Consider the following 21,798-nt stretch of genomic DNA (forward strand, 5'->3'; position numbering starts at 1 on the left):
ACAAAATTCTATCAGCCTGTGCCCTGCTTCATTTTGTACTCCAAGGCCAAACTTGCCTGTTATTCCAGTTATCTTTTGGCTTCCTACTTTAGCATTCCAATCCCCCATGATGATAAGGACATCATTTTTTGGTGTTAGTTCTATAAGGTGCTGTAGGGCTTCATAGAACCGGTCAATTTCATCCTTTTCAGCACTGGTGGTTGGGGCATAGACTTGGACTACTGTGATATTGAATGGTTTGCCTTGGATTCGAACTGAGATCATTCTGTCATTTTGGGGATTGTATCCCAGTATTGCTTTTCCTACTCTTTTATTGACTATGAAGGCTACTGCATTTCTTCTGAGGGATTCTTGTCCACAGTAGTATACCTGATGGTCATCTGAATTAAATTCACCCATTCCTGTCCATTTTAGTTCGCTGATACCTAAGATGTCGATGTTCAGTCTTGTCATCTCTTGTTTGACCACGTCCAGCTTGCCTTGATTCATGGATCTTACATTCCAGGTTCCTATGGAGAAAAAATCTTTACAGCATCGGACTTTCCTTTCACCACCAGACACATCCACAGCTGAGCGTCCTTTCGGCTTTGGCCCAGTCGCTTCATTCTTTCTGGCGCTACTAGTACTAGCCCTCTGCTCTTCCCCAGTAGCATATTGGACGCCTTCCGACCTGAGGGGCTCATCTTCCAGCATCATATCTTTTTGCCTTTTGGTACTGTCCATAGGGTTTTCATGGCAAAGATACTGGAGTGGGTTGCCATTTCCTTCTCCAGTGGATCACGTTTTGTCAGAACTCTCGGCTATGACCTGTCCGTCTTGGGTGGCCCTGCACGGCATAGCTCATAGCTTCATTGAATTACGCAAGCCCCTTCGCCACGACAAGGCAGTAATCCATGAAGGGGTTAATATACAGTATCAAAGTAATAAGTAGTTGAAAATGCATAAAACAAACAAACAAACAAAAGAAATGAATTATGGGTTCAATTTTGACTCTTCCTCCTTCAGCCAGAAACAAAAACACATACAAAACACAACTCTGCTTGAATGCTATGCCATATCTGAAATGGTCAAGAGATGATTGTGAATCTACAAAGAACAGAAAAAGCACATATGATAAATGGACTAAATTATTCAAGACCTTCTTTGTCTACATCTTTCCTTATTTGATGCAGCTGTATTATCTTTCCTGTCTTGCTCCTGAATAATTCAGTAATGAATACAATAATTCAATAATGTTTAAGGACTCTTTTAGAATACCCCCATTTTTATTACCTCCTTGAACTTCATTAGCTAAACCTTGTGTCCCATAATCATTTTTCAGACATTTTTTCTTTCTTTCCTTCCTTCCTTCCTTCCTTCCTTCCTTCCTTCCTTCCTTTTCCTTCCTTCCTTCCTTCCTTCCTTCCTTCCTTCCTTCCTTCCTTCCTCTCTCCCTCTCTCTCCCTTCCTTTCTTCAGCTTTCCCCCTCCCTCCCTCCCTCCCTCCCTCCCTCCCTCCCTCCCTCTCTCTCTCTCTCTCTCTCTCTCTCTCTCTTAAATTAATTGGTTCATCATGTGCCATCAAGTTATTTTTGGCACCTAGCAACCACATAGATAAATTTTCTCCATGATAATGTACCCCAATCAGTTCTTTCAGGTCTCCCAATGGAACATTCATCACCACTGGAGCTTACATGCCTTTTGAGAAAAGGGGGGAAATCCTAATAGCTGGAAAAGTGTTTTCACATGAGGTCTAATTGCTATTCATATTAAATCTCAAAGGAGGTTTCAGTTACAATTATATAAACATATTTTATTTCATCCTTCGTATGTCAGCATGTTCTACTTGTCATTAGATTGGGTAAGTAAAAGTAATAAGTATTTTTTTCCAAATACTGTACAACAAAGGAAGGCAGAGAGCTGAGAGTTGGCATATATGAATTGCAGAATGGATGAATGGATAACTGGAAATTTACTGCATATTATTTTTGCATCAGTTCAGATACATGATGTGGAAAATATAATTAAATCTTTGCTGATACCATTCTGAGATTATTTTATCCTTGTCCTCCTTCTTTTTCTAAATATTAGTTTAGAAAAGTATAGTTTTCACCAGCAGAACATATCCAAAGAAAATGAGTACTTTACATAACTGATTTTCTTTTTGATCAAGGAAATAGTATTTCCTTATGTAAGCATAACATTAATAAAGCAATTCATGGCAATTTATTATTATTATGGAACAGATTAAACTAAATCAGAATCTAAATTGTGGGAGAGTGAAACATGTAAAATAGTTAGAAAGGAAGTTATGGAATGTAGAAATTTATAAAACAAGACTGTTCTTGAGTTCATATTTTGCTCAATAGCATGTATTCAGAAATACTGTATGTTATTAAGGAATCAGTGATTGGTTATCCCTCCCTAATTTTCTTCAAATCTAAAAGCAGGATTGACTAGGGATGCAGAACAATCAAATCTACTTTATTGGCCTGAATTAACTCCAGTAATAGATTAACTGCAGTTCATTCATTCCTCAAATCATTGCTACCAAAAACAAACTTCAAAACTCTTCTTACAAAGAAAATACTTGATGCTAAGAAAAAGCCATGATCCACTGATGAAAGTCATATCTGTAATTGTCCCATTTTCAGGAAAGTTGTGCTATTGCCTTTAGGGTTTGCTGATATCACATATATTTTTTTCTAATTAAAAAATAAATATTGCATCTAAAATCACACTTCATTTAAAAATGAAAATCAGAATAGAACTGGAAGGTACATTGGAGGTCTTCTAGTTCAATTCCCTGCTCAGGAGACCCTATACTATTTCAGACAAGTGGATCTCCAGTCTCTTCTTAAAGACCTCCAGTAATGAAACACCAACAACTTCTGAAAGCAAGCTCTTCCACTGATTAATTATTTTCACTGTTAAAACATTTCTCTGTAATTCCAGGTTGCTTCTCTCCTTGATTAGTTTCCATCCATTGTTTCTTGTCTTAGCTGCTCTTCTCTATTTCTCAACATCTTTTTTGTAATGTAGTGATCAAAACTGGATGCAGTATTTCAGGTATGGTTTTACTAAGGTTTATAAAGCAGCACTTCATGTGATCTTGATTCTATGCCTTAACAATACTTAACACTAGTCTGGTTGTATTGCTAGGAATTATTTTGTCATCTACTCATAAAAGTATAAATGTCACTAATGAAGATCATGACATATTCAAAGACTGAAAATTTCAGGAGGAACAAATTGCAATATTGTAAAAGAACTAATATTGGGGTTTTTACAGTGCAACATATATAACTATAGAATCCATTGAAATATTCTGGGCATTAATTTTGTGAGTTCTCCTTTACAGGCTAAAGAAGACACATGGAGTTACTCAACCATGGACAGCCAAACAGCACGAGAGTAACAGAATTCATTCTTCTTGGTTTCCCAGGCTCACCACGTTTTCAGCTCTTCATCTTCATCCTCTTTTTTATCATGTACATTCTGACAATCTTAGGAAATCTCTCCATCATGCTTCTCATAATAACATATCGACACCTCCATACGCCTATGTATTTCTTCCTTTGCAATCTTTCTTTCCTGGAAATATGGTACACAACAGCCTCTATTCCCAAGATCCTTGGCATCTTTTTGGGGAGAAGCAGAGTTATCTCTTTCTCTTGCTGTGTTCTACAGATGTATTTCATTTTTTCTTTTGGATGCACTGAACATTTTCTGATAGCTACAATGGCTTATGACAGATATTTGGCCATATGTTATCCTTTGCATTACAGTACTATCATGAATATCAATCTATCTTGTAAGTTGGCTTGTGGATGTTGGCTTGGGGGCTTCCTTGTTATTTGCATACCTGCCTACCTGGTTACAATACTGTCCTTTTGTGGGCCCAATGTGATCAATAATTTCTATTGTAACCTTGATTCCTGGATCATACTCTCATGTACAGATACTTGGTTTATTGAGATAACAGCTTTTTGCATAGCTATTTTTGTCATTGTAGGCTCCTGTATGATAACCCTTCTTTCTTATATGTACATTATCTCCACAATCCTGCACATTCCTTCCACCAAAGGTCGACAAAAAGCTTTTTCCACATGTTCTTCCCACCTTGCTGTAGTTATCATTTGGTATGGCTCCACCATATTCCTCTTTGTTAAACCTTCTAAACAGACCTCTTTAGAAAAGACCAAGTTAGTAAGCATCTTCAACCTTATTGTGGTCCCATTGCTGAATCCTTTCATCTATACATTAAGAAATAGAGAAGTCAGAGATATTTTGAGGAATGTATTTCACCATGATGGGCAAAATGTATGTTGATCCTCAAAGACTCAAAATAATTAAAACTGAAACATTATACCATACATTTTGAATCTGAACTCTTGCAGATTCATAATCACTGTTTCCATCAACTAGCATTACTTATATTTTCTTTCTGGAAAGGATATGTTAACATTTTATTTATTTTTTCTCCCAGTTTCAGACATTAAAAAATGTTTGATGCAGGCCGTGGAGGTGGTGGGCAGTCCTGCAGGTGGGTGGGGTGGGGAAGGGCAGAGTGGGCAGAGCAGGGGGCAAGAAGATAATTGGGCACTCAGTCTCTAAAAGGTTCACCATCACTGCAATAGGTGATACAATAAAGAAAATTGTCATGGAAAGATACATGCTCGGCATTACAAAGCAAAATCGAAAGATCTGCAACATGGACTAGAGAACAAAGAGAAGTATACAATATCATCAAGAGAGTAAAAGAATTGAAATGGAAACAGGCAGGCAGATCAAGGCAATCATAGAATAGATCCCACTTGACAAAAAGCAGCCATAGAAGAGACCTAAAACAAGATGGATCAATGATATCAGCAAGTATTGTGGGCCCAATTGGGAAAAGACCGTATTGGTTGGAAACATGCCAAAGAGAATTTCATCCTTTAGTGCAGGGGTCTTCAAACTTGGCCCTTTTATGACTTGTGGACTTCACCTCCCAGAATTCCTCAGCCAGCATGCCTGGCTGAAGAATTCTGGGAGTTGAAGTCCACAAGTCATAAAAGGGCCAAGTTTGAAGACCTCTGCTTTAGTGGATAGACAATCATTAAGATGATGGTGGTGGTGGTGGTGGTGGTGATGATGATATGAGGATTTCTGCAATCATTGTTTTACAAAATGGGACAAATGTTCCATTTTGTAAAACAATGATTGCAGAAATCCTCATATCATTATCATCATCATCATCATCATCATCATCATCATCATCACCTTACCCAAGTGGGCTTCCCATCTCTGCTATTTCCTCTAGCATTTCTCTTACATGAAACATCCAGAAAACTGCAAATCTTGGTCTATTAGTTCCTCCCCCCAGATTAATTTATTAGATAACACTGAAACTACTAAGGCAAATCAGAAGTTTCTAATGTTTCAACTAATAGGTATGAATGACATTTTAAAGAAAATTGCTTGAATATTCACAGAGAAATCTGCACACCCAGAGTTTCCAAATGGAAATAACCAATTTCACTTATTTAGATAGTAAACATATGAGATTGTCCTCTGTCAGCATTTCAGATATTAATTGCCAATTCCAATACAACATTTGCCTTTTTCCCCCTTCTGGGCAAAGCATTGCTTCTAAATAAACATACACATAGACACACACACACACACACAGAGAGAGAGAGAGAGAGAGAGAGAGAGAGAGAGAGAGAGAGAGAGAGAGAAATCCATATGGGGTTTCTGATACAATTTGGAAATGATGGATGATTCTAAATACTGGTTTTCTTCTTTAAAGCATATCCAACTTCAGTGGTTATCTACTTACTAGATGCCATTGTGATTAAGTAGCATGATGGCAAGGTTCATCCAGATTAATATGTATCAATTAAGGAGTGGTAGGTATGGGTTCATGTAGGCCATCACACTTCAGACTTATAAAGTAAAATCAAGCAACTTCCTGAAAACATACCAATATGAGGAAAACCCAAATCTGACTCAGGCTAGCTAGTTGATCAGCAGCATTGAATGATGCCAACCATATAGTCAATTTTCTTAATAAAACCCTTTTCTTTTATCAGTCTACCAGTAAGTAAAAAAAAAAACATCCTCAGTTTTTTTTGTTGCAAAAAGAAAAGAAATTATGAAGTGTACAACTGGAGAAGAGGAAATTTAAAGTCAATGGAAAGAGTGGAAAATATAAATGTATCTGTCTATTTTGAAGATATGTATTACTTGCTATCCTCGCTTAATTGCTAATAAATGACCAGGTTAAAATAATCTTATTGAAGTAATCACCTATAGATTACATTTATATGGTATAAATTGCATTATAACTAATATATAAACATATACAAATATATTTATTTCATGTAAAAATAATTTTCAATCAAAAATATAATTGTATTCAATTCAGTTCCAATGCTAAACTGATTTAGAAAATTGATCTGGTTATACAGAGGCATCTTAGTAAATTTGAACCAATTTTCCAAACTCAACTATATAAATAGTTTGGGATAACTAAAATGCACATGCAAAAAGCATCCAAGTTCTTGGTCTTCATGAGAATACCTTTATTTGGCTTATCAAATTGATCTAAAGATTTGAATAGAAAATTTATTATTGTTGTTGTTGTTGCTGCTGCTGCTGCTGCTGCTGCTGATGATGATGATGATGTTGGAAGGCACTTTGGAGGTCATATAGTACAACCACCTGCTCAGACAGGAAATGGCTGTCCAGTCACTTCTTCAAAACTTCCAGTGTTGGCACATTCACAGCTTCTGGAGGCAGGTTGTTCCACTGGTTAATTGTTCTAACTGTCAGAAAAATTCTCCTTAAGTCTAGATTCCTTCTCACTTTGGTTAGTTTCCATCCATTGCTTCTTGTCCTGCCTTCAAGTGCTTTGTAGAATAGCTTGACTCCCTCTTCTTTGTGGCAACCCCTGAGATATTGGAACACTGCTATCATGTCTCCCCTCATCCTTCTCTTCATTAAAATAAGCATACCCAATTCCAGCAATTGTTCCTTGTATGTTTTAGCCTCCAGTCCTCTGATCATCTTCTCTGTACTCTTTCTAGAGTCTCAACATGTTTTTTTACATCGTGGTGAGAAAAACTGGATGCAGTATTCCAGGTGTGGCCTTACCAAGGCATTGTAAATTGGCATTAACACTTCACGTGATCTTGATTCTATTCCTCTGTTAATGCAGTCTAGCACTGTGTTGGCATTTTTGGCAGCTGCAGCACATTGCTGGCTTATATTTAAGTGATTGTCCACTAGCACTTCAAGATCCCTCTCACAGTTGCTACTATTGAGCAAGGTACCACCTACTATACCTGTGCATTTGGTTTTTCTTGCCTAAATGTAGAACCTTATTTTTTTCACCATTGAATTTCATTTTCATAGATAGCACCCAATGTTCAAGTCTGTCAAAATCCTTCTGTATCTTAAACCAGATTAACTTCCAGCTAATCTAAACCAAAAAAGTGTAAATATCAATTTGATCCAGCCTGTCTCTCTCTCTCTCCCCCTCCCTCCCTCCCTCCTTTCTTTCTTTCTTTCTTTCTTTCTTTCTTTCTTTCTTTCTTTCTTTCTTTCTTTCTTTCTTTCTTTCTTTCTTTCTTTCTTTCTTTCTTTCTTTCTTTCTTTCTTTGGTACTCTACTATAATAGCAATGACCAGTTATATTAAAATATTAGGAAGCTCCTTATTAAGGGACAGTGAAGTGTTTGCATTACAGTACCATCATGACTATCAACCTATCTTAGTTGGATTTTGGGTGCTGTCTTTGGTGGGTACCTTGTTATTTGCATATCTGCCTTCCTGGTTACAATACTGTCCTCCTGTGGGCTCATTGTAAGAGAAATGTAGTAAGTGGTGAGATAAATACAATCCTTGATGGAACAAAATCAGAAGTTTACTCAAATAGGGAGGCGTAAGTCCATTGAATCTAATAAGATTTGATTCTCTATAGCAGTGATGGTGAACCTTTTAGAGACAGAGTGCCCAAACTGCAACCCAAAACCCACTTAAGTATCGTCGGGTGCTGGGTGGGTGTGGCCAATTGTGTGGGTGTGGTCCATTACATGGGTGTGGCTGTGGTGGTAATGGCAGACTGGGTGGAACTAAAAAGTTCAATCAATCAATTCCAACTTTGTGAGATCTTTTTTTTTTCGTGCAAGAAGTTGAAATTGATTAATTGAATCTTTTTTTTTGCACATGGCAGCAGAGGCCTAAAGCAAAAGTTGAAGGCCTAGGACTGAGGTGATGGCACGCATGCCCACATAGAGGGCTCTGCGTGCCACCTGTGGCACGCGTGCCATAGGTTCACCACCACTGCTCTATAGAAATGGAGACTTTTTTCCCGTGGTAAATAAATTTTTGTGTGCTAGGATACTTATTTATTAAATTAATACAATATGTAATTAGTATTCTATGTATAATGACTCATCTCTGCGGTCAATCTAGTTGCTATCTTCCAGAAAATTTAATCAGTCACTTTTCTGCAGCAATGCAAATTGGCTGTTTAGAGAGATACTGTAAGAAGATAGACATTCTCCAGAATGACCTATCCCAAAACCTGTTGTTCAGTGTTCCAGTGATGCACCTAACTTAGCCAATCCATCTTGCTCATGATCATTCCTTTCTTCTCTTTGCTATACATAGGAAGAGACAGATCAGGATGATGTACCTGAGATATTTCCTTTTCAGTTGTTTTCACCAAAATCATCTGTAAGGTAAAATGACTGAAATGTAATGTCTTTCCAAAGTTATTCACTGAGACTTAATGCAGGAGGCCAAACTCAGATTAGAATTAGAAGTTTTGCACACCTTGAAGCACACAAAATTGAAAAGTTAGTTTTATTAGACACACTAACCCAACCTACCCACAGAAAACTAGTACTGAAGAAATATGGTAACTCAAAAATATAAAATTATTCTGTGTGTGTGTGTGTGTGTGTGTGTGTGTGTGTGCACACGCACACGTGCATCTGTGTATGTGTATGTATCTGGGTGTCTCAGGGTTTTCAGATCTTATCTAATCTAGATCTCATTCTTGCCCTAGTGATCACATGATGATTAAATGCAATTTAAACTCTTAATGTTAAACTTTAAAGTCCTAAATAGCATAGAATCAGAATATCTAACCAGTATATATCCCTTAAAGAAACCTCTGAGGCTAGACATTGTCACTTAATATTTTTATTCAGCATTGTTCCCTAAATATGAAATAGAAAGAAATAATACACCTCTTTCACCAGAGTTTCTTAATTAATTTTATCTTACTACGCTATGTAGTATATTGGGCAGTATGTATGTGTGTATTTATTTATTTATTTATTTATTTATTTATTTATTTATTTATTTATTTATATTTATGTGCACGCATGTGCATGCACACACACACACACAAACACACACTGCAGTAGTGTTCATTCTATAGGTAATGTATATACTAATATAACCCAGTACTCAGTATCATTAAAATTGAAATTACCCATTGCTAATTCGTAACTATTGACAGGACTACAAGAATTTAATCACAATCCAGTCCTTTTTGTTTTAAACTTTAACGAGGAAATTCAACTTTGCTAGGGAAATCATAATTCACAATTTTCTCATTTTTTATGGAGTAAGCAAAATTCTTTTTTCTGTGTATTTACTCCTCTCTAAAAGGTTTGCTTGGGTTAAGAAACTGTCAATAGAGACATCTCTCCACTGGGATTAAATTAATCATGACATGAATGTTTTTAAAATAGTTTCAATCAACGTACTAGAATCCAGTTTCATAAAACATACCAATTCCAGTATCTCTGGATACTTTTGCTTTCCACTTGTTAATAAAACTCTAAGATAATTTAAAGTTCTGAAAATAGAAGAAAGAAAACAACAAATCAGTATGCAAAACTAAATATAGATATGTTATTTCATGGATTATTGTGAAATTCGCTCAGAAAATCAGGGAAGGGTACCAGGACGTTTTACTGCTAAAATATACTAAATATTTTGTAAGAAGGTAAGATAAACTTAATAATATTTTTTTATCTAATACTTCTTCTGGTTTTCTCTTCTTACACTTTATAGCTTCTTATTAGCTGTAGTTAATTTAACAGAGAATTTCCACTTATATTTTTCTAAAGCAGACACAATTTCTCAAATTAGGGAAAACACTCCTGACATTTTTTTATCTATATTTAAATGTCTAATTTATCTTTTATTCACCTTCCTTCCATTTTTTTTTACTTCAACATATCCTATCAATAGAGGAAAGGTGAATCAGGTTTCTGAACATTAATGCAAAGGAAAACAAACAAACAAAATTTCTTCTTTGCACTTCAGCCAATTCAGTAATATTGGCATAATGATATATTGCATTTACATCCACAACAATGGACTTCATGTTAGAATTCAAACTTGCTTGATGTTGAGAGTCTTCATGGTTACTCCGTTGTTACTAGTGCGTTTTCTCAAAAAAGCATTACTCCAAAGTACATTTTCCCTGTTTTGAAACTGTACTATCATTCTATATACCATTCATGCCTTTCTTATCAAGCTAGAATTATCATAAATTACAGTCCTCTTGTTGAAACAAATAGGATCATCCTATTCATATTATTATTTCATAGAATAATAAATAAAATAATTTCTCCATGCATCTATGTTTTTAACAGCACAATGCTATATATCTCTACTCAAATGTATGCTCTATTGAGCACAGTAGGATGTCCTTCTCTGTAAGTGTGAATATGCAGATGTAAAATGCTGTTCTCTTTGTCTTTAGGTCCAGCATTAACAATTTCTGCCAGCAACACAAATCAATTGTTAGGGGAAAAACCCTCTTCTCTATGACATTTAAACAATTTGGGGAAATTTTCCTCAATATTAAAGTTAAGTCAATAAAAAATTAGGACTGAATGCATAACTGTTTTCTGTCTTTTCTGTTTCTTCAGCAACAATGAATCATCTAGAGAGGCTAGTGATCAAATTGATTGGTATGAAGCAGCTTTGGTATTATTATCATCTAAGCTTGTCTAGCTAATAGCAAGGCTGACAACCATCCTGGAGAAAATAGCTTGGTTCTTTAAACAAAAGAATCCATGGTCACTTTGTAAACAGTAAATGTTGCAAAACTCCATCCATATACATTTTTGTCCCATGTTTGTCTCCCATTTTTACATTATCATGTCTCCAAACATCAACATTGGACTTGGCCCTCTCTTATACACAATCTGTTAAGGAGGAAGGATTAAATATAGTTGTGGGGAATGCATGTCCAATACTCGTTTTATCACCTTCCTTAGATTTTAATCTGTTTTAAATATATTCTCCGGTTTCTAGTTAATTATGTTTTACATGGGATATGTCAAACCTGAATTGTCTTTGAGCTAAATTAAGTTTTCTATAGCTGGTTTTCAAAGCTCCATATAACTGTTAGGTGGAAATAAGGATGAGCAGGAAATATACTTATTTCTGCAGTTGCGCTAGCTAAACCAAACCTAAACTTGAATGAGCCATTATTTGGCTTTTAATGGAAGTATTCTGAAATTCTTTTTGATATTTCATGCAAGCAATATTGCAAGCAATATCCAGTTTGAGGTTAATGCCTGAAATGCCTGAAATTGATCTGAACTTTTGGAATTTTCCAACATGGGCAAGATCAAACTATGCTGATTAGTGCTTTTTTATTTCCTGAAAGATACAAACTGACATATTGTGTTTGTATTTGTGTAATTATTTTACCTAGTTTCAAAATGTAATAATATACTGGGAATAGTCCGCTATGGATTCCTGTCTTATTAAGGCTTAGCACATGACAATAATGATATTGAATTGGTAGTTCTGAAGTAACTTTTATTTTCTTAGCTGTTGCCTCTTTGAGTCCTTTGAATACAATTGCTTATAAAATTTATTTAACTTTGGGCAGAGATATTGAAAAAATTATGGGTGCCATTTCCCCCCAAATTCCCATGCTGTTCTTTGTTCTCTGTTGTATACTAACTTTCTAAAAGACAAGATTAGATTTGCATTCCCTCATAATTAAATATGCCCCACAATTCTCCCAGAATTGCCCTATAATTTTTTAAAGGATGTATTCACTGTCCATTTTCAAATATTTCAGGGTATAACAATACAAGTGCAAGAAATGAGATTAGATTTTAGAGAATCTTAATCAATCAATAAATCCTTGCAAGGACAGCTAATTACCGATACATTTTAGGACCTAATATGTTCTTGGTTTTTAATCACTTTTTCCATATATTTTTTAGTTGGTTCATTCATTCATTTTAGAGGCTTTCAATTCACAACAACTCTGGGCAGCATTGAAAACAATTAAGTGCACACTCACTCTCTCACACACTAAACAGAAAAAAAATGTGACAAGCAAAGACACTAATCAATATACTTCCAAGATTCCTAGAAATGAGTTCAGTCAACACACTGACTGAATACTGAAGAAAACAGCAGGTCTTCAGACAATAAAAAAGGGGCAGTAATATTCGAAGCAGCAAAATCTTGATGGATAACTTGTTCTACAAGATGAGCACCATGGCAGAGAAACACATTTCTGGGACCCATCAAATATCATACCAATGCTGACAGATCCATTGGGGCAAGCAGAGGTAATACAAGATTCTGCCAATAACTCCGGGCTGTGCTTTGAAGTGAATAAATAATAAGAATATATTGAATTGTACCCAGTAATTATTAGAAATAGTACAGTTTATAAACTGATGGTATAACATGGGTATATTCAGGTATGCCTGTAACAACCCATGCCAATGCACTTTAAATCAGTTGTACTTTCAGTTGTAACACAGACATATGTAAAGCACATTCCACTAGTTCAAATGAGATGTCACCAAGGTATGCTTGACCATGATCAGGGCCTCCCAATCCACAAATAGCAAATAGTGGCCCTCAAGACAAACTTCTGAAAAGGTTTTCCTGACTTTACCTGCTAATGGCTCTTCTAGCAGGAGCTGTAAGGACAGTTGGACCCCAAATTATGCATCAATGGTACTTATAGCTCCTACTAGCAGAACCATTGGCAGATAAAGTCAGGCAAACCTTTGCAGAAGTTTATCTTGTGGGCCATTTTTTTCCTATTTGTGGATTGAGAGGCCCTAATCAAGGTCAAGCATGGTGGCATTCCAACTGACCAAGATCTAAAGCTGGAAAATTCCTAGCATAATAGCAATCTAAAACCCACAAGCATTTATACTTATTAGACTTCAACAAAGATTTGTTCCTCCCCATCCAGATTCCCAAAGCTTTTAGATATTCATATAGAACCTTGAGTGCATCACTTAGTTGAACAGAATCAGATAAATATAATTTGAATATCATTGTACTATATAGGTAATACCTTACCCTATAGCAGTGGAAGATCCAACCCTCTAGTTATTATATCATTGCTGTCATCAAGAACTATACAGTAAAAGCTTTTGGGGGCCAGTTTCTGACCTCATCCCTGAGATATGGGATATTGTTAAAATATCTTCCTCAGTTTTGGAAGGGAAAGATCCAATTGTTTCATATTCAGAAAGTCATGACATTTTATTGCAGGATATGTTGAAAGTGTGTGTGTGTGTGTGTGTGTGTGTGTGTGTGTGTGTGTGTGTATACATACATATATTTTATTATATTTTCAAGTTTTGTTGCATTTTCCCAAATAAAACAGAACAATGATATGTAAGAGAATTTTACCTAACTTGGTTGATTAATATATTAAGAATAATTTTCCTTTTAATGAAAGGTCTTTCATTAGCTTTCATTTGAAACCATGCCATATAACAAATATTACTCTGCTGATATTTCTAAAAAAATAATTTTGCTATTGCTCATAAAAATATCAGTGTCACTAATATAGATCATGATAAATTAAGAGATTCAAAATGAAAGTAACAGAAAAATGTAATATTGTAAAATAATTCATATTGTTGGTGCTGATACTATAGCATAAATAAATATTAGTACTGTTACATTTCAGTGAAATCTTCTGTTCATATTTTTTTTTAAAATTTCAGATGGAGGAGCTCAACCATGGACAATTAAATGCCACAAGGGTTACAGAATTTATTCTTCTTGGCTTTCCGGGCTCATCATATTTTCAGCTCTTCATCTTCATATTTTTTTTAAACATATACATTCTGACCATCTTAGGGAATCTCTCCATCATCCTTCTCGTAATAGCATATCAACACCTCCACACTCCCATGTACATTTTCCTTTACAATCTTGCTTTCTTGGAAATATGGTTCACAACAGCCTCTATCCCCAAGATCCTTGCCATACTCCTGGGGGGAAGCAGACGTATTTCTTTCTCTGGCTGCATTCTGCAGTTATATTTCATTTTTTCTTTTGGATGCACTGAACAGTTGCTATTAGCTGTGATGGCTTATGACAGATATTTGGCCATATGTTACCCTTTGCATTACAGCACCATCATGACTATCAACCTATCTTGTAAGGTAGCTCTTGGGTGTTGGCTCGGGAGCTTCCTTCTTATTTGCATACCTACATACATGGTTACTACATTGTCTTTCTGTGGGCCCAATGTGATCAACAATTTTTATTGTAACCTTGATTCTTGGATCATACTCTCATGTACAGATACACGTTTCATTGAATTAACATTTTTTTTCATGGCTATTATTGTTGTTATAGGCTCCTGTATGATGACCCTTCTTTCCTATATGTACATTATTTCCACGATCTTGCGCATTCCTTCTACCAAAGGTCAACAAAAAGCTTTTTCCACGTGTTCTTCACACCTTGCTGTTGTGATCATTTGGTATGGCTCTACCATATTCCTCTTTGTAAAGCCTTCTAAAGAGATTTATTTACAAAAAAACAAGTTAGTAAGTGTCTTCAATGTAATTTTGGTCCCATTTCTGAACCCTTTTATTTATACATTGAGAAACAAAGACATCAGGGATATTTTGAAAAATGTATTTTGCAGGTGATTGACCAATTATACATTGATGTAAAAGACTAAAAATGGTTAAAACAAAGGTACTGCTCAGCAATTTTGAATTTCAACTCTTACAGGTGGCAGGAATATTTTTCCCACACTAGCCATATTCTCCAGCACTGTTTCAGTGAAGCTGCATTGCTGATCTTCTCATTTTGGAGTGAACATGGAAGATATTTGTTATCTGTTTTGTTTTCCTCTCTGTGTTTCAAAACATTAGAAATAAATAAATGTTTAAAAAACCCATACTCACTCTGTGACTCACTTAACAAGGCTGGGTGAGAATGGGAAGAATAGGTTTATTCTTACCGTTTTTTTTCCTTTTGAATATTTTTCCATTCATATTTTCTATCTAAAATGAAAACTCAGAGAGGTACTAATTATTTAGTTGTGAGAATGTTGTCATTCATTCTTTCATTAAAGAAATAGTTTCAGAACTGATCCTAAAATCTGGGTACCAAACACATAGTTCATTTACATAGATAATACCCTCGATTCTAATGCAGCCTTCTTCAATTATTGTCTGAATAAATGGAACACAATAGCAATAGAACTTACACTTATACACCATTCCACAGTGCTTTAGAGCCATCTCTAAGTGGTTTACAGAGTCAGCATATTGCCCCCAACAATTTGGGTTCTCATTTTACTGACCTTAGAAGGATGGAAGTCTGAGTCAACCTTGAGCTGGTGAGAGTCGAACTGCCAAATTGCTGGCAGTCAGCAGTTAGCAGAAGTAGCCTGCAGTACTGCATTCTAACCACTGTGCCACCACGGCAGAATGGAGCACTGATGATGTTACCTACTTTGGGTAACAAAATGTCTGCAAGAAAACAACCAAGAGAGCATCAAGGACCTCTCATAATGGAACATCAATTGTCCCACTGGTATTTCTCCCTGTTTCTTGTTAGTAGGTTAGTAGGTATCACTGGCATTTTGAGAACCTGTAATATTCAAATAAAATGTATTGCACAGGAGGTTCCAAAATGTTACCTAATCTATCCCTCATAATTGCACTAGGTACAATTTAAGGCAGGGATGTCAAACTGCTGGCCCAGGAGCCAGTTGCATCATGTGGAGGCTGTGCCCACCCCAACTCCGACAATGCAAAAAAAGAGAGTTGTGATACATCATGACATATCACTCATGATTTAAGGTCTTAATGTTATTCTTCAAAGTTCTTTTTTAATATATTTTATTGATTTTTTTCCCACTCAATAAGTGGTGAACAGTGCGTTGTCTGGGTTACATTTGTAAAAGGAACATTAACAATTAATTTCTATAATCCATATTCCACATATTAATTTTAGTTGATTTCCTCTTTCTCCAAAATAACCTCTTTTGCAAGCATTGGATTGATACAATTCTTATTATTTTGATAAATAACAATTAAATGTATAGGTTTTTTTTCAATCATTCTGATTGCTTCATCATAAATCCTGTTACAATCCTTATTTTAATTTAATTCTAGATATTCTGGGTGGTGAAGATTTTCTCAAAAGGTAATTACATTTACACTTACAAATTTAACTCTATTTTTTTCCATATAAGCCATCTCACATTTTTACATTTCTTAAGAAATAAATAAAACAATGAAAAGAAAAAAGAAAAAAAAGGAAAGGAAAGGGAAGGAGAAAAAAAGAATAAAGAATAAAGAAACATAAGAAATAACATAATATTTAAAATATCTATCCCTCCTAGGCTAATATATATTTATTTCCTTAGTTTCTTATTCTTTTTAACCATAATTAAGAATATATTTAATCTTTAAACATTCCATTCAATACATCTAGTCATCTAGTCTTCTAACTCTTACTCAATTTTTTTAAAAAATTTCTTACATTCAGTCACGTTTACGTATCTAAAACATTTCCTTCATTTCAACTTTTTTATGTTACTCATAGCAAGAAAAAGAACACAAAAGAGAAGAAAGCATACTATATTGTTTAGAGAATCCATCCTTCTTAAAATAATATATTCCAAAAATTTTCTATTTCTTTAACCATATTCAAACAAATGTTTCTTTTTTAACTATTCTCTCTGACAAGTCCCATCACCTGTTTTCTTGGTTTCCATCTTAGTCTTTTCCCTTTGCCCAATATCTTTCTTAATCAGTGTATTTTGTTGAATCAAAAGGTTTTTCCATATGTCTATAAATGTTGCTGTAGATATAAAAGATAAGTCAATATCTTTGTTAGGGGCATTTACCCACTGCTTTTTATTAGGAATTTTTTTCCTTCTTTTTCTCTTTGCTTCTGTTGTCACTTTTTGCCTCTCTGGTTCTGGTGTTTTTCCTGATATTTCTGCAGAATGTTTTATCCAGTCTTTTTTCTTGTCCTCCAATTTATTTTGTAGTGTTGAAAAATCTAGTATTTCTTGTATTTTTTTTCCCTCACTTGGATTAGATCATACTCCTTTGTTTTGTTGAATTCCATCTTCAAGTCTCTATCCTCGAATTTATGTTCAGTCTTTTTTTGTCTATTCATTCTCTGCTGTATTTTCCTGAGGATTTTTTTTTTGGTATAAGCTTAAATTGGAAATAAGTTGACTTATATTTTCAAAGTTATTCTGATTTTCTTTGTGATTTGAGATCATTGTTCTTTGAATTAGTTGCAGTTCTACATGAAAAATATTCATTTTTTCTTGATAAATACTTCCTATAAATCTCTGATTTTCCATCATGGCCAAAAATCCAGATTTTTTCCCCCCACTTTGGAAATAGCTTTGAAGTCAGAATTGTTCTTGTTCTGTTTTTGTTCTCTCAGGTTTGCAAGTCTCACTTTACCTACACAGCTGTACTTTGAAGGTCACAGGCAAGATTATTTTTTCCCCTGGTTTTACCTTGACTGTCATTATCCTCATCCACCAGTGGGTGTCATCACTAGTTCATTTTTCAGATTTTATTCCTCCTTGGAAGGTTAAGATTCACCACATCCGAAAGGTAGGGGCAACCCCCCCTTCAGTTTTGGAGGCTTTTTTTTGCTTCTTGGGAGTTTCTCCCCTTCAGGAAAGTAGGTAGGATAGAGAAAATCAATGCTCTTACCCAGATTCAATCACACTGTTTACGATCAACTTAAATTAGTGCTTTTGACTTCCGTTGCTTGCAACTGTGGCTGGACTCTGAAGTTAAGCCAGCCTTTCTCCTGTTGGTTTCTCGAAGGCTTCTCCTGGATTAATCAGGTTGACTGCCATCTCTTCTAGGTCCCTGGGACTTCCTTCCTTCATTGCCACCTCTTCAGGGTGGCCTCTGGCCCATTTAGGATCCCCTAACAGGAATAAACTCAGCTGGACAGCTCAGAGTCCAGAGCCTCTCAACTGCTTTGCTGCTTGCAGGAACTGGACATCCCTTTAAGTTCTGTATTACATAGGATTAGAATATCTGGGGGACTAACTTTCCCATTAAAATCAATGGGCTCGGTCACAGGTCTGCAACCCGCAGCTCCGGAGCTCCATGCAGCTCTTTCAGCCATCTCCTGCAGCTCCCAGTCCTCTGCCATGTGCAGTCCAAAAAAAAAAAAAGTGGGACTAAAAACGTTCAACCAATCAATTCAAATATGCAGGGTAGGTGCATATCTCACCTTGGCTCCACTCTTCAGTCAAACCCTGTTCTGCGCATGCGCGCATGTACGCAGTTTTGCGGCTCCCAGTGTTTCCTTTTGTGAGGGAACCGGTTCTGAGTGGCTCTTTCACTGTTTCAGGTTGCTGACCCATGGGCTAGGTTCTCTGGAAGAGACCTCTGAGACCAGAGGCTTGTAACTTAAGTCTCAGTGCTATTGCTATGAGTAGGGAGGAAGGTGGGATCTGTTGTTATCAATCAATCTAGAGTGACGGTCCCCTAGTGGAGCTCCAGGCCAGTTGGCAGACTCAGGTCTTCAAGCTCTTGCAGAAGGTCAGAAGGGTGGGGACTAATCTCATTCCAGAGAGCTATGTGTTCAAAAGGGCAGGAGTGAATTTATTTATTTTATTTTTATTTAGTTACATTTATATACCGCCCTATTCCCTGAGGACTCAGGGCGGTTTACAGGAAATTAAAAAATCCACCATACAAAAGTTAAAAAACCAAATTAAAAAATATTAAATTGACCCTGTATACTTAAAACCCCAATTAAAATTTCTCCTCAGCCTGGGCCCGAGAGCTCAAAGAGCCAGGTCTTCAGGCCCCGGCGGAATGATCGGAGGTCGGGGGCAGTCCTCAGCTCCACCGGCAGCTGGTTCCAGAGGGCAGGCGCTCCCACTGAGAAGGCCCTATCCCTGGGTGTCACCCGCCGGTGATCTCTCACCGGCGGCACCCTGAGCAGACCCTCCCTGTGGGAGCGCACTGGGCGAAGGGCGTTTGATGCTGGCAGCAGGTGTTCCCTCAAATAGCCCGGACCCAGGCCATGTAGGGCTTTATAGGTAATAACCAGCACCTTGAATTTCACCCGGAGGGCAACCGGAAGCCAATGCAGCTCGCGGAGTATGAACTAGGCAATTCACCCAAAAATCTTCATTTTTTTCTCTATGGTATTGTATTGTTTTGTTTGACCAAGGCCATCCCTGATGGATGTAAAGCAAATCATAAATATTCTGATACTATGTAATGTCGTAACTTAGTGTAGAAAAGATAACTTAATTGTTTTATCTTTTTATTATGCCACTGTAACATTCAGATGACCAGCGTATAAATTTCAGAAATAATGAAGGCATCAGGGTTAGCTGTTGTTGTTTTGATTTGATTTGTGTGTGTATACTTGTCTGTTTTGTGGGTGTGTTTCCCTCCAGAATCAATCATATGCAGTGTTTCACAGTTTCAGGAATTAGATATGTCTAGTTTAGTGAAAAGAAAGACTAGGGGTGACATGATAACATTATTCCAATATCTAAGGGACTGCACAAAGCACTTGAAGGCAGACAAGAAGCAATGGATGGAAAATAATCAAGGAGAGAACCAACCTAGAACTAAGGAGAAATTTCTTGACAATCAGAAGAATTAATCAGTGAAATGACTTGCCTCCTGAAATTGTGGGTGCTCCAATACTGGAGGCTTTTAACAAGAGATTAGATAATAATTTGTCTGAAATTGTATATGGTTTCCTGCCTGAACAAGGGGTTGGACTAGAAGTTCTCCAAGCTCCTTTCCAACTCTGTTATTTTCATATTCTGAATTCTGAAAGTAAAAGAGTAGTGTTTGACACAGTTTTCTGTTCACAACTTGAAGGAATATGAGCTATAATCTGTCAGTTTCCACAGCTCCTTTAAGTTGCAAAAGTGTTTATTTTCCCAAAATGGATCCCTTTTAACTATTGTTAAAAAGGATTCCATCTTTCATTTTTCCCTTTAGGGTTCAGGATCATTCTTTTGATCCCCTGTAACCAGCTGCTAATACAGGCAGCCATTGAGTTATAACCAGTCACTTAGCTATCTTTTGAATTTATGATGAACTCCCTCAAAATGTACTTAGGACTTGGTTCTGAAGTTCTGACTCTGCCTGCCCCATGGTGATGTGATCAGATTTCTGGCACTTGACAACCAGCCCACATTTATGGCGCTTTGCAATCTCCTGCGGTTACATTACATCTTTGCCCAAAACAGGCAAATTTTGTCATTTAGTTGGCAAAAATGCCACACACAATGAACAATGGGTTCACTTAATGATTGCAGTATTCGCTTAGATGTCGTGTTTCCCCGAAAGTAAAACCTACCCTGAAAATAAGTCCTAGCTTGATTTTTCAGGGTGGGCCTATTATAACCTCTAACCCAAAAATAAACCCTAATTTTGGAGTGAGGTGCACATCTAAAAATCAAGCTGGGGTGGGAGCATTACCATTGCAGCCAGGCTTCCCATGGATTGACACTTGCCTCGCTGACCCACTTCTTCAATGGCCGAAGGAGCAGCTTCATTCTGTAGCTAAGAATGGAGCTCCGGCCTGCATTTTACAGTCAGAGGTCTTTCTGGAAGGCGTCTGTAGCTGAGAACCAAGCTGTGGTTTCAATCCATAGCTCAGTACTCGGCTGCAGAGTCTTTCTGGAAGTTGCCATAGCCAACTCACCATGGCCAAATCATCATAGCCAACTCACCATGGCCAACTTCTTTCTGGACAATTCACTATGGCTAACTAGCTGTGGGACAACTTGTTGAAAGACAAAAGTTACACTAATATCAAAGAAAGGATGAAAGAGAAACATTAAAGAAAGGATGAAAAAGGAAGGACAGAATGATATGTGAACAGTAAAAATTAAAATATTTTTAAATTTATTTTAAATAATTAAATAGAATTGTTAAATTGTCTGCAGTGAGTAGTCTCATGGTGAGTTGGCCATAGCGAGTTGTCCTGTGGTGAGTTGGCTGTGTCTGTTGGCTGTGGTGAATTGGCTTTGGCAAGTTGGCCATGGTGAGTTGGCCGCAGTGAATTGGCTGTGGCAAATTGTCCCATTCCCTTCTGGGGGTGTCTAACTGTAAAATGCAGGTTGGAGCTCTATTATCAGCTGCAGAATGAAACTGGTCCTTCCGCCACCACAAGGTGAATAGAAAAGACACCCCCAAAAAAATAAGATCTGGTGCTGCTTTTGGAGGCAAAAAGAAAATAAGAACAGGTCTTATTTTGAGAGAAACAGAGTACCATAGCTGTTGCTTTACAACCACATCATTTGCTAATGATCCCTACAAAAAAAGGCAATAAAATCAGGTCAGTCACATGATGACCTGCCTAATTCAAGAACTACTGTAGTAAAGAATAGTACTTTAAACAAATAAAGTTTATGGGAAGACAATGGGGACAGAGAAAACAAAGCAAGTGCACTCGACAAATTAGGAAATGTGACACATAATGAATACTTAACTTTATGTTTGTGTGTGTGTATGTGTGTGTTT

General features: G+C 36.5%; 2 protein-coding genes across 2 annotated transcripts; both read left to right on the top strand.

The window, feature by feature from the left end:
• Window positions 1-3,353: 3,353 nt before the first annotated feature.
• LOC308678835 (olfactory receptor 6F1-like) lies at window positions 3,354-4,310 on the top strand (the record flags this gene model as incomplete). The annotated part of the gene is made up of 1 exon (XM_081346067.1): window positions 3,354-4,310. The coding sequence occupies one exon, from the start codon at window positions 3,354-3,356 to the stop codon at window positions 4,308-4,310; it is 957 nt and encodes a 318-aa protein (XP_081202193.1).
• A 3,336-nt stretch (window positions 4,311-7,646) lies between these two features.
• LOC308678836 (olfactory receptor 6F1-like) lies at window positions 7,647-14,940 on the top strand (the record flags this gene model as incomplete). The annotated part of the gene is made up of 4 exons (XM_081346068.1): window positions 7,647-7,763; window positions 8,639-8,709; window positions 10,924-10,981; window positions 14,002-14,940. 4 exons carry the CDS (start codon window positions 7,647-7,649, stop codon window positions 14,938-14,940), a joined length of 1,185 nt encoding a protein of 394 aa, XP_081202194.1.
• Between the last annotated feature and the right edge of the window lie 6,858 nt (window positions 14,941-21,798).

This window comes from Vipera berus (assembly GCF_964194415.1).
Source record: "Vipera berus genome assembly, chromosome: Z".
Taxonomy (NCBI): domain Eukaryota; kingdom Metazoa; phylum Chordata; class Lepidosauria; order Squamata; family Viperidae; genus Vipera; species Vipera berus.